The 13,405-nt window shown below is 42.3% G+C and overlaps 1 protein-coding gene across 1 annotated transcript; it reads right to left on the reverse strand.

Annotated features, from left to right (window-relative positions):
- Positions 1–894: 894 nt before the first annotated feature.
- On the reverse strand, positions 895–1,935 carry LOC130994323 (uncharacterized). The gene has a single exon (XM_057919368.1). It carries the CDS (start codon positions 1,933–1,935, stop codon positions 895–897), a length of 1,041 nt encoding a protein of 346 aa, XP_057775351.1.
- Positions 1,936–13,405: the final 11,470 nt, after the last annotated feature.

Consider the following 13,405-nt stretch of genomic DNA (forward strand, 5'->3'; position numbering starts at 1 on the left):
GCCTTCTATGCCACAGTTCTTGCATCTTATCACTTGACCATGCCTTCTCAGTTTCTGGGGGTTTTTGGGGTCAATCTCCTCTGCTGCTCTCTTCCTTTTTAACTTAGGTCTACCAGCCATCCTCCTAACCACTGGAGGCTTCATAGTGAACCCCTCTACTTCTGGCCACAGCAAATGGCCATTAATAGGCTCTACACCAACTTTATATGCCTCCAAGTATTTACCCACCGAATAGTAGTCATCAACAAAATCACTCACCTCTCTCCCCATATATTGGATGGCACAGATGCCATGTACACAAGGCAGACCAGTCAACTGCCACACCTTACAAGCACAAACCCTTTCTTCTACATCAACTACAAATCTATCCGCATGTAATTGTACCTCAAACTTACAGCCAACAGCTGGAAATGCTATACAATTCCTGCTCTCAAACCTAAGTTTTTCAAGCTTTCTTCTCACATTTGGACAGATTTTTTCAACACTATCTTTGACTAACTCTAGCTTCTTCACTTGTCTACTCATAATAGAGGTCCTAATCTCTTCACACATATGGATTATGCGTTTACCCCTTGCATTTAAAATGAAACCATTAAAAGTTTCACTGATGTTATTATCAAGTGCATCAGACTTAGGGGTAGTAGAGAAGTAGGCCTTACAGAATTTTTCAACATCCCTTGAGATGAAATCTTCAAAAGCCTCTGCACTCTCTTTCTTCATTGCAAGTAGTGCCATCTTGTATTCTGCAATGGTGGTAGCCCTCACTGTCCTCCAAAAAAGACTCTTCAAGGTTGAGCCTTTATGAATTTTTTTCCAATTCATGTAAATGTGCCTTGCACAGTTTCTATGAATTGAATTTGGAGCCAGGTTGGCTACTGCATTTTCCAACCCTTGTCATGTGTAAAGAGATGATAAATGGTTAAGTAAAGAGATAACAGATGGTAAAGAGATGATTAAATGGTTAAGTAAAGAGATGACAGTAGCACTGACCTTTTGCTGATCAGAGATGAAAGTCCAGCCTTCACCATCTTGAATATCCAAATCAAAGAACAAATATTTCAGAAACCAAGTCCAACACTCTTGGTTTTCTATCTCAACAATTGCCCAAGCAATGGGGAACATTTGGTTGTTCCCATCCTTACCAACTGCCACCAAGAGGATACCTCCCAAGTATGTCTTTAAAAAACAACCATCAAGACCAATTATTGGCCTACATCCCCTTTTAAACCCACCTATCAACTGTGAAATGCCAATATACAAACCCTTGAAAATGTTTTCTTCCCCAAGAAGCAATTCATACCTGCCATCCTTGTCAACCCTCCTAAGTTCAGCTAAGTATCTCCTTAGCATACCATAGTGCTCATCCACTGAGCCCCTCACCATCTCTCTAGCTAAAGACCTAGCTTTATACAGCCTATCAACACCAACTCGGGTACTAAACCTCTCCCACAAGTCAGCCTTCAATTCTTCAACTGAAATGTTGGGCCTCAACCTAAAGATATTGAGATACTTTGTGGCAATCCACTTCGAACCCACCAATTTGTTGTTCATATCCCTACTGCAAGAATGATTCTCACCCAAAGTTTTTATCTTGAAAGTCTTTGTAGCACCAACAATAGAACCATAAACTCTCCATTTACAGGGAGGTTTGCAGTAGGCTTCGCATTGATCAGCATTCACTCTCTTGAATCTAATATGCTTTCCATTCTCTATAGCCCATGTCTTCAATGCATCTCTACAAACCCAACCATTGTCAAACCTCATGCCTAGCTGGAATTCTAAGGTTTTATGATCACAAGTAGGATCATAAACCGTTTTCTTAGACTTAAGCTTACTGGTCTCAGCATCTAAGTCACTCTCATCAGTATTAACATACCCATCACTCTCTTCATACTCTGAAATATTCCCACTGACCTCTAACTCATTGAAATTCATTATGGATCATCAATGTGACTAAAGACAGGATCTTTCTCTCTTATCTTCTTCCTACTCTCCTTTAACTTCTTCCTACTCTCATTTAACTCATCATCTCCTGAATTTGTGTCACCTAAACTGAGTTCAGTATCCCCACCACCCTCACTCTCTACAGGATCATAGTCATCATCCTCACCACCCTCACTCTCTTCCCCATTATAATTGTCTATCAAGATCTCATCAGGGTCCCTACCCTCACACTCCCTAATTACATTTTCAAATTCTCTATGTTCCGCACTAACACCAGATATATCCCCACCCTCAATGAAAACATCTACGTGCCTGTAATCATCACTAACATCACTTAACATTGACATGACTCATTTATCATCTACAATCTCTTCCTTACTGCTATTTTTCAATTTCACATCCAGTTTTTTATACCTAGCTTATCTACTTCATCCTTGAGGTCAAAATAGTCGAATAAATCTAAGTCTAAGCCATACCTCCCAACTGCAAATCCTTCAACGTAGCAATCGATTCCATCCTTACCGCTATTGATTTCTTCAAATTGACCTCCATAGTAGAGGAATAGGTCGAAGGTGCTGCTGCAAAAAAGGGAGGAAACAACAATAAACAATCTACACCAAACAAAGCAAGGTAATAAAGAATTCAATGAGGCCCTACATGTTTGCCATCACACCAACGACCGAGAGAGAGGAGAATACTTTGAGGGACCACCAATACACTGTATACTTAGAAATTAACTTAGTCAATGGTAAAAATTTAAGCTTTTACAGTTGTATTGACCCTAGGAAATGGAATCTCTCAAAAATCGCAGGAAGAGAAGGAATTAGGTGGAAAGTGAGGGTTTTTTCGTTGATTAGGGCTGCTGTGAGGGTTTTGGGTTGAGGTGAGGTGAGGTGGAAAATTAGGGGTTTAGGTGAGGTGGAAAATTAAGGTTATGTGGCAGCCACGTTGGATCGGAGCTCCATCGGAGATCGCCGGAAAATGGACGCGGGGGAAAATTACAATTAAGTTTTCAATTCATGGATTTCTGTTCAGACTTTTTTGTCATGGGAAATAACCAAAAATCGAAAAAGTATATGGTTTTTCCGGCAATTAACCCTATATATATATATATATATATATATATATATATATATAGGGGTGGGCTACCGTGAGAGCACATATTAAAATAAGAAATAAGAGCAATTTTTAATGTATGAATTTTATGTACAACACATATGAATTCGTTGTATAAAAGTATGAATTGTGAAAAATAAATTTTTGCTACCTTTGAGATTCGAACTCAGGACCATAAATCCATTCAACAGGATTACGAATGAACCGTAGATCTTGATGATCTAAGGGCTGAAAATGATTCTTATTTTATATCTTAAGAAATGCTCTTATTTTAGCTCTTCCCTATATATATATATATATATATATATATATATATATATATATATATACTTAAGCTTATGAAGAATACGAAAAGAAAAATTTTGAGTCAAACAAAAGAAAAAAAAAAGAAAAGAATTTAGACCATCTTTCGTAATTAAAGAAAATAATAATAATAATTATGGAATGATGTCATATAATCAAAACTCTTTAAAGACTTAAAACTTTAATCAAAGGCATACATTGAAAAAAAAAATGCAGAGACCACTCTAACATTATTCCTAACCAAAATAAAAAAATCACACTAAAAGTGGCGCACTAACAAGCCTAAAGACATACTATATTTGTTTTGACTTTCATTTAAAAAAAATCTTTACAGTAGCACAATCAAAAGCTATATGAATTAATGCAAAGTAAGTATGTTTTAGAAAAAAAATCTTCATGCGATAGAAGAAATAAAATTGAAACTTACCAAAAAAATGTGATCATCCCAAAGAATTTGATGAGAAAGCTTGAAGACGATAAAACTTATAAGCAGAGTATTTTTCTGCGTGTGTGCATCATTTAGGGTTTGAAAATAAATCTCATATTTATACTAATTTGTGAGGAGTTTTTGATAAGTATAAAATTATATTTTATGTATATCTCCTACTAGAATAAATAATAAAGAAGAAAAGGAGTTCTAATCTTAATAGGAAATCAATAATAATGATAATAATAATAATAATAATAATAATAATAATAATAATAATAATAATAATAATAATAATAATAATAATAATCTAGATAAAATCAATGGTGCATATCTATATATATCCTGTAATTATTAAGAAAATAAGCTATAAAAGAAAGTACTAAAATTTCACTCTCTATAATAAATCTAAATATTTGGGGTGTTACATCCATATATTATGGTATTATATCATGTTACGTATTATAGTTGTCGGCGATAAACCATGTTGTAGGTTTACAAAAAATATCGTCGCTACATTATTGAACGGGAGTTAAACTTCAAACTGTTGAAGCGTTTGTTCTCATGTCGTGAAATCAACTCTGCGAGTGAGTCGCCGCCTGGTAGAACCAACTTGATTTTAAGCTCGAGTACCTCATCCGAATAAGTTACAAGCGCTCCGGTGGACCACGCTGTAGGCACCAGTACTGGTAATGCGTCATTCGATCATACGCAAATTAGTGGCTACGGCTCGTATGATGGTGCGGCACCTTCTAATGGCTCTTATAGTAATACGGACAGTGGTTATGGGTCTTATGAATATATTGGTTCGGACGCCGGATCGGACGATGGTTCTTATGTTTAATACTATTGTCTAGTGTCTATGTAACTCTAGACGATGGTTATGGTTCCTATGAAATCGTGTGAATAATTTTTTTATTCAACACAATCAGGCAACATCTTATCACTTTCTCATTGTTTTATGATGATTTGAAGTATGCATGCAGAATGACAGTGGGGTGCCTTTAATTTCGGCCGAAATTAAAGGCAACTCATGGCTGTCACAAAATAATATATATTTCTCACAAAGTGTAGTATTTCCAAAATAAATAAAAAAATATTAATGCTCGAAATAAATAAATACGTATCTTGAACTCACCAACATTAAAGAAAAGACTTTTCAGTTTTTGGATACGTACATGGTGGAGCACGACGAAGAAACCAACAATGTTCACGCAAGTGAGCAGACGTGGCGACAAATCCAAGCAGTACGCTTATTTTTTACCTTCAATTTCTTTATTAGTTTTACAAAAATAGTAATGTTTAACTCAAGAATCTTACATTATTTCCAGACAAGGTCGGAGCTATTGTGCTACTACAATTCGGGCGAATATAATTGGGCATTACTCAAACGCATATTTACTCCACCACCGAATGAGTCGCGATCCAATTCGTATGGTTCATACGTGTCCGTAGAATCCCCGAGTTCGACAGACACTTAGGAATATCCAACAATATTCCCATGAACAAGCGGTAAATGCTGAGAAGATTCTTAGTGCTTGCTTGGGTGATGGGTGTCGATTGTTGTATAAGTTTGTGTGTTTGTTTTTCAATTCCAATAAAAATGTGATGGGATTGTGGTTTGCAGAATAAGGATGTTAGGTCCTGAGGGTCTCGAATAGGTGTATGGGGAGAGGGGAATACACCTATGGGCTATTTTTAACAATCCTCAATCAGAGGGATCTCAGTCAGAGATCAAAACGAAACTTTTCATGCAAACAAAGACACCTGTTTTACTGAAATCAGTTTTGACCAAACAGGGTTGACGACTGATACTGAAAGGTCTTCAGTAAAAAGTTATCAGTTAAGTTGCTGGAACTTAACTGATGCAAGTAAGGGCTTCAGTCGTGTTTGCTAAAACAGAGATGATAACACTCTTCCTGACTATCAGAAGATAGATCAGTCAGACTGATATCATACGCAGCGAAAATTAAACTTAGTTTCATAATAGCCTCGGTGGAGCACGTTGTTGGTTATTAGGTTGCTCTTTGCAGTTAATCAGTGTTCAGTTTATCAATTGAAATAACACAAGTAAGAATGTAAAACTGAAAACTGTAAACAACACAAAGACTTTTACGTGGTTCGGAAAAATCCTTTCCTACATCCACGGTTGGTTGATCAGACCAACAATCCACTCCGCAAGTGCTTAACAGGTGCACTGCAAACCGAACCGTGTGCTTGCCAGGTGCACACAACCGTACCACTGAAGAAAACTCTTCTTCAGTACCCACGCTTCACTCGCGTCGGATTTCTCTGCTTAGCACAACTCGTGTTAAGACTTCTCACTCAGAGTCAGAGTATCTTCCTGAACTCTAAAGTGTTTTTCGAATGCCACACGCGGCGAATAAAAGCAATAACTGAGGAAGAGTAAAATGTTCGGGGTGCTAAGAGTTGTGCATGCTGCACACTGTTCTTCTTTTATACTGCCGGATGGTAGAGACCTAACCCTAGCTGCACCGGTTCCAAATCTTCGCCGGGATCTTCTTTCCTTAATTAGCTCGATCTTTGATTGATCCTGATTGAAGATGGCGTCCAGCTGCAAACTTAGTCAACCTTTCCCATCCCTTCAGTCCTTCTAGTCTCTTCTTCTTTCTTCCACTCGCTTCGAGATTTCCAAGATTGACCTTCCTTTTATGGCTCTGGCTGTCTGCTTCCTCTGGTAACGATCAGACTGACTGCTCTTATCGGTGTGGCTCATACCAGATGGTTACTCCAGGTTCCCATGCTCCAAGTTGGATTGGAGAGGTACTTGTTGGCCGAAGCTCCATGCTGGCAAACATGATTTGGCATTCTGGGCTCGGTAATGCCCATTCTGACCGCATTTCTTCCGTTTCCGCTCTACTGATCTTCCTTCTTCCACAACTTTGTTTTCCCCCTGGACAGACCTGAACTGACACAAATAAAGGAAAAAAGAGGGCCAAATGGCCCAAAAGTCGAAGACGCATCACACCTACACACTTAAAGCATACTTGCCCTCAAGTATGTAGGTGGATTCACAGAAGACACGGACGAAAAGGGGTGAAAGAAAAGAAATAAAACTAAGAGACACGAAATCTTGCATACATTTCAGGATCAGATCATACCAACATGCATCATTCAGTTCAGTCAAACCACAAACCAGAGTAATGATTATGCATAAAGTGTGATGGTAGTCTCTCTTCTCGCTCAAGCATCGGGCTAAGTGTTTACACTCATAATTTGCTGTGCTAGTTCCTCTAAGAATTTGATCGAAGACTACAAGTTAAGCACACTAGTATGACTCATCAAAGGGTCTTTGTTGGGTTGTAATGGGGCATATGGAGCTAAGGTGGGAAAGTATGGTTCAGTGGCTAATTTCAGTATCTCCCTTACTCAGTATACACATTCAGTACAGCTATATCCAACCCTTAATTTCCCGCTTTCAATGGGGTTCAATTTTTTTTTTTTCTTTGATTCTTTTTGTGGGCTATTATTTTTTTTATTCACCAAAATTTGTGCCCATATTTCTTTCTTTCTTATAATTCCCTGTTCACCATTTCATTCACTTCATAAATTCTTTCTCCTAGATATATTGTCAACAAAGCTCAAGAAAGAATGAATTCGGCTCAAGTTGGCATACAAGGGATTTTTCATATTGCACATCAAAGAATAATCTGGGGCCCTAAGTCAAAGAATCGTGCCCAAATCATACAAGTCATGTACTAGCAAAATTGAGTCCTCAAACAAAGTCAAGATTTCCTAGCCACAGCAAATTCTCATCACAAGCATGTATTTTTCAATTTGGCCCTGATCTCACCGGTGGGGTATTTTCAGTATCCTCACAACTACCATCATGCATTTCATACTCAATCCACCAATCATGCCCAAACAGAAATCAACATGCACAATCTTTCACCAGCAAACAATACAAGTAGACTCGACTCTAACACAGACAAAACAGACGCTAGAACAAGAAAAAGCAAAAGATAAAATAAAACCTAACCTAAGAGTTCAGGGGAAAGTACTTAGTCATTTTGGTCGGAGGATCTCGCCTCCACAGCCATCATTTCTTTGATTTCCTTAAAGCAAGCTTCCAACGCTTTGAATCCTTCTTCCACAGTATCCCTCAGCGTGGCCACTTCTCCTCCCAACATTATCAGCTCGTCCTTGACTTCCTTCAGTTCGGTCATCAGCTTGATAATCTCGCCACTCATTTGGCGAGACGTTCCCTGTTCCTGTGCAATCTTCGGTTCAGGGCGAACTGAGCTGCCTTCTGGTTGGACCAAACGGTAGTCTTCTCCTTCATCCATCTCAACAATCCGCCACCGCACAAGCCTCCCGATATCAAAGAGTCGGGTTTCTGCCACAGCCGCCTCATCTGGGGCTTTCTCGTCGAAACCAGCAAGCTTCTTCGCCAAGATGGTCACCAGTGGGCATAGGGAGAGATACTTGTTGGTATGGGTTACCCCATACTGAAATTGCAGTGCAGCGGCGAACCCAAAGTTCACCCTCTTTCTCTCCACCATGCACCAAAGCACAAAGAGCTCTTGCTGCGTGACGACGTTGGATCCCTCAATCCGGCCATAGATGTTATAGGCTAACCAACGATGGCAAATCTGCAAGGCTGGGTCGCGGAGTTCGTTGGATTTGCTAATATTCTTCACATACCTGGTCCCTGTTGAGAGTTGGGACCAGTACTGGTCAATCTGACTGCGCCACTCCGGTGGGGCCATGGTCTCGGCTTGCCTGTACTCATCATCATACACTTCCTTATCCTCGATTACCCCCAGGTGGATGTTCAAGTCGTTGATGGACAGAGGGAACATCTTTCCCCGCAATTGGAAGCGGAGGGTACCTGGTGTTTCAACCGAGTAATTTCCCTTTGGCTTGAATTCCACCGTGCTCATAAACTCCTCCGACAGGTTCTTGAATGCCAACACATTCCACTTCAGAATCTTTCCCCAACCAATGTTCTTGAAATATCCCTCCACCCGCTCTTTTATTCCGAAATTCTCCAACACTTCAGTCACCAGAAAATACCAAGGGGTGATCTCCCGGCTTTTTAAGACGACATACCTCTCACTGTCTCTTGGTATGACCGTTTCCGTAGTGCTGAGTCGCACCACTCCCTTGCGCTTGACGCCCTTGGGTTTTGAGGTGAGTGTGCTCGTCACCGGCTTAGCAGGGGCGATCACATCCTCTGAGTTGGAGCTTTCAACCGTCTCGGTTCTCTCTGGATCTACTTCCATTGGCTCTTCCATCTCCTTGGCCTTCCCTTTTTCGACTGCAGTGGGTTTCCGTGGCTTCTTGCTCTGTGCAACTCTGATTCGGGTCTTACTGCCTGCCTGCGTCGGTTTGGCCTTGACTGGTAGTGGGGGCTTTGCAACATCTAGCTTTCTCTTTACTCCCGGTCTCTTGCTCTGGGGTGTTGGGACTTCCACTTCCTTCTCTTGAATTGCCTCAACTTCCTCTGCTTCATCAGCCTCCTCCTCATCCACCTTCTCTTCTTCGCTCTTCTCCTCCTCCGCTTCTTCTTGTTCTTCCTCTCTCGTATCCTCGGAAGCTGTCCTTCCTTCCTGCATGGAGGTTTCCGGGATTTGTGGTTGCAGTTGAGTTTGAACAGGTGGTGGCGCGACAGTTGATCGCGCCGGAGTTGCTTTGCTCTCCTGTCCCTTCTTTGATTTCTTCACAAGAGGGGTGAGCTCGGGCTCTCCTTCTCCCGGTTGAGTTGCCTCAGCGGCTGTTTTTGCTACTTCTTGCTCCTCTTGTTGAAGGACTTCGGCACGCCCTCTGTCTTCGGGCTGGATTTTCAGCAAAGGATCTTCAGTGATTTTGGTGGAGGTTTCCTCCGAAGCGCTTCGCCTTGTGGTGCGCTTTGGAGGTGGAAGTTTTGTGCTTTTCTTCTTTGGTGGTTGGGTGTTTCCGGAGCCTGTTCCTTTGTTCTTCGCCATTGTGATTTGCAGAGCTCAAGAAGATTTAGGATTTGTGTGGAAGTTTTTGGATTTTGTGGAATTTTCGGAGGCGAGGTTGGTCTTTAAGAAGGGTGATCGGTAATTATGGAAATTTAGGGTTTGAGGTGAGTGGTGATCGTGGTGTAGCGGTTATCGGAGGTTAGGGTTCGTGGGGAAGAAAATCGTGGGTTGAGGCCTTGAAGAAGGTAAGTGTGACGGTTATGGCAGAAAAAGTATTTTTAAGGAAATAAAAATCATGGCCAAAATTTGAAATTCAAATTTTCTGCGGAAACCGAAGGGTTGCAGTCACATCGCCGCCTGCCCCTGACACGCTTGCGTCATTTCCCTGCGTAAGCCCTCTCCCAGACCGTTCTAAACCCTAGCTCTCCACCTACACACTTTGCAACGCAAAGTGGGCTCGGATCAACCTCTGGGCCTCCTTCCCATTATCTCGGCCCGTCTTACCTGCAAGTTAGTGCATCCAAACAAAAAAGAACAAACAACTTAAAGGAAAAGAGAAGAAAAGAAAATTCGGTATAGATCATACCGAAATAACCACGCTGGGTTGCCTCCCAGCAAGCGCTCTTGTTTCCCGTCTTGAGCTCGACCTCCCTTCTCTCTTCACTCGTACTCAGGGTCGAGAAGGTAGCACTCCTCCTTCTCCTTTTCTATTTCAGCAAGCTCGTGATAGGGCTTGAGGCGGTGCCCATTCACCACGAATGTATCAACTCCATTGTGATCATATACTTCAATGCTTCCGTTTGAAAAAATTTCTTTGATCACGAATGGTCCTGACCATTTTGAGCGAAGTTTTCCAGCCATCATCTTGAAACGTGAGTTGAAGAGTAGGACCTTCTGTCCCACTAAGAATTCCTTCTTCCTGATCTTGGCATCATGGATCCTTCTGGTTCGCTCCTTATAGAGCACCGCATTGTCGTAAGCCTCCAACCGCAGTTCCTCCAACTCACTCAGTTGCAGTTTCCTTGTTTCTCCAGCTAGGGTCATACTGAGGTTGATTTGCTTGATTGCCCAGTACGCCTTGTGTTCAATTTCCACGGGTAAGTGACATCTTTTGCCATAAAGTAGGCGAAACGGGGACATTCCAATGGGTGTCTTGAAAGCAGTCCTGTATGCCCATAACGCATCACCTAGATGGTCACTCCAGTCCTTACGGTTGGGGTGCACCACCTTTTCCAGGATACTCTTTATCTCCCTGTTGGAAATCTCGGCCTGGCCATTTGCTTGGGGGTGGTATGCAGTGGTGACCTTGTGTGTCACCCCCATTTTCTTGGTTAGCGCTCGGATAATGGCATTGCAGAAATGCGACCCTTGGTCACTGATTAAAATTTTGGGTATACCATATCTCCCGAACACTTGCTCCTTCAGGAAACCTGCCACGGTATGAGCATCATTACTTGTGGTTGCTTTAGCTTCAACCCACTTTGATACGTAATCTACTGCCACCAGAATGTATTCGTAGTTCTTTGACTTTGGGAAGGGTCCCATAAAGTCAATCCCCCATACGTCGAAAACTTCGACCGGCATGATTGGGACTTGTGGCATTTCATCCTTTGCGGTAATACCTCCAGTCATCTGGCACTTCGGGCAGCTCTGTACCCATTTTCTTGTGTCCGCAAATATGGTGGGCCAGTAGAATCCACTCTCCAAAATTCTGTGGGCCGTGCGCTTTCCTCCAAAGTGTCCGCTATTTGCCGTTCCATGACACATGTCCATTATTCGGGCATGCTCATCCTCAGGTATGCATCTTCGTATGACTTGATCTGCTCCAATTTTCCAGAGATATGGGTCCTCCCAGTAATAGTAGCGTGCTTGCGCAAGTAACTTCCGTTGTTTGAACCTTGACAATCCCGACGGCAACTCTTTGGTAATCAGATAGTTAGCTATATCCGCATACCAAGGCTCCTGCTTGGTTAGAGCATATAGTTCTTCTTCATCCTCCAGGATGCTCATGGAATAAAGTTTTTCGTCTGGAAACGTATCGGTAATGGGCATACCGTCATCCTCCTCCAGTTGCAACCTGCTCAAATGGTCTGCCACAAGGTTTGCAGCTCCTTTCTTGTCCCTTATCTCTATATTGAACTCTTGTAGTAGCAAAATCCACCTGATGAGTCGAGGTTTGGATTCCTTCTTGGCCATCAAGTACTTCAACGCGGCATGATCCGTGTAGACCACCGCCTTCGTTCCCAAAAGGTAGGATCGAAACTTCTCTATGGCAAATACCACCGCCAGGAGTTCTTTCTCAGTAGTGGTATAGCTGGACTGTGCCGGATTCAGTGTTTTGGATGCGTAATAGATTACGCAACTCTCCTTGCCTTTCTTCTGTCCTAGTACTGCTCCAACTGCATGGTTGTTGGCATCACACATGATTTCGAACGGTAAATCCCATACTGGAGGTTGAATAATGGGGGCCGACACCAGCTTGCTTCTCAGAATTGTGAATGCCTCCTTACAATCCTCGTCGAACTCAAACGGCACGTCTTGTTGGAGAAGTCTGGTCATGGGCTGGGCAATCTTGGCGAAGTCCTTGATAAATCGCCGGTAGAAGCCTGCATGGCCGAGGAATGCCCGTATGTGCTTTACGGTTGTCGGGTAGGGTAATTTGGCGATGGAATCAACTTTCGCCTTGTCCACTTCAATTCCCCTTTCTGAAATCACGTGCCCGAGCACTATTCCTTCTCTCACCATAAAATGGCATTTTTCATAATTGAGGACCAAGCTCTTCTCCACACATCTTTTCAAGACGAGTTCTAGGTGTTTTAAACATGTGTCGAAAGAGCTACCATACACAGTGAAATCGTCCATGAAGACTTCAATGCAATTCTCCAATAGGTCGGAGAAGATGCTCATCATACACCGTTGAAAAGTTCCCGGTGCGTTGCAGAGTCCGAACGGCATTCTCCGGTATGCGAATGTCCCAAATACGCAGGTGAAAGTGGTTTTCTCCTGGTCCTCATGTGCCACAAAAATTTGCATGTATCCGGAGTATCCGTCTAGAAAACAGTAATAGGCGTTACCGGCCAACCTTTCCAACATCTGGTCGATAAAGGGCAGTGGAAAGTGGTCCTTCCTGGTTGCATCATTCAGCTTCCTATAATCAATGCAAACTCTCCATCCAGTTTGCAAACGGGTGGGCACAAGCTCGCCTTGATCATTCTCTACAACCTGTATCCCTGACTTCTTCGGTACGACATGGACTGGACTCACCCATTGGCTATCGGATATGGGGTAGATGATTCCCAATTCCAACAGCTTGAGAATTTCTTTCAGCACTACCTCTTTCATGACCGGGTTCATCTTCCTTTGAGAGTCCCGAACGGGTTTGGCTCCCTCTTCAAGGTAAATGTGATGCATGCACTCCGTAGGACTGATGCCTTTAATATCAGCTAGGGTCCAACCGATGGCTTCCCTGTTTTCTCGTAATACTCTGACCAATCGCTCTTGCTGTACGACAGTTAGATCAGAACTGATGATGACTGGTAGCGTCTCTTCTGGTCCCAGATAAGCATATTGTAAATGCTTAGGTAATTGTTTGAGCTCCAAAACGGGTGCTTTCTGGATTGAAGGTAGCAGCTTTTCGTTCTGCCCATACCGAGCCAATAACTCCGGTTTGCTTGTCTCTGCTCCTCCAGCTAGATAGACTTCCTGG

The sequence above is a fragment of the Salvia miltiorrhiza genome, chromosome 7, assembly GCF_028751815.1.
Source record: "Salvia miltiorrhiza cultivar Shanhuang (shh) chromosome 7, IMPLAD_Smil_shh, whole genome shotgun sequence".
In the NCBI taxonomy this organism is placed as follows: Eukaryota; Viridiplantae; Streptophyta; class Magnoliopsida; order Lamiales; family Lamiaceae; genus Salvia; species Salvia miltiorrhiza.

Bases quoted from the DNA above. Each gene is read 5' to 3' on its own strand.
- LOC130994323 (XM_057919368.1), bottom strand. From the start codon at position 1,935: ATGAATTTCAATGAGTTAGAGGTCAGTGGGAATATTTCAGAGTATGAA.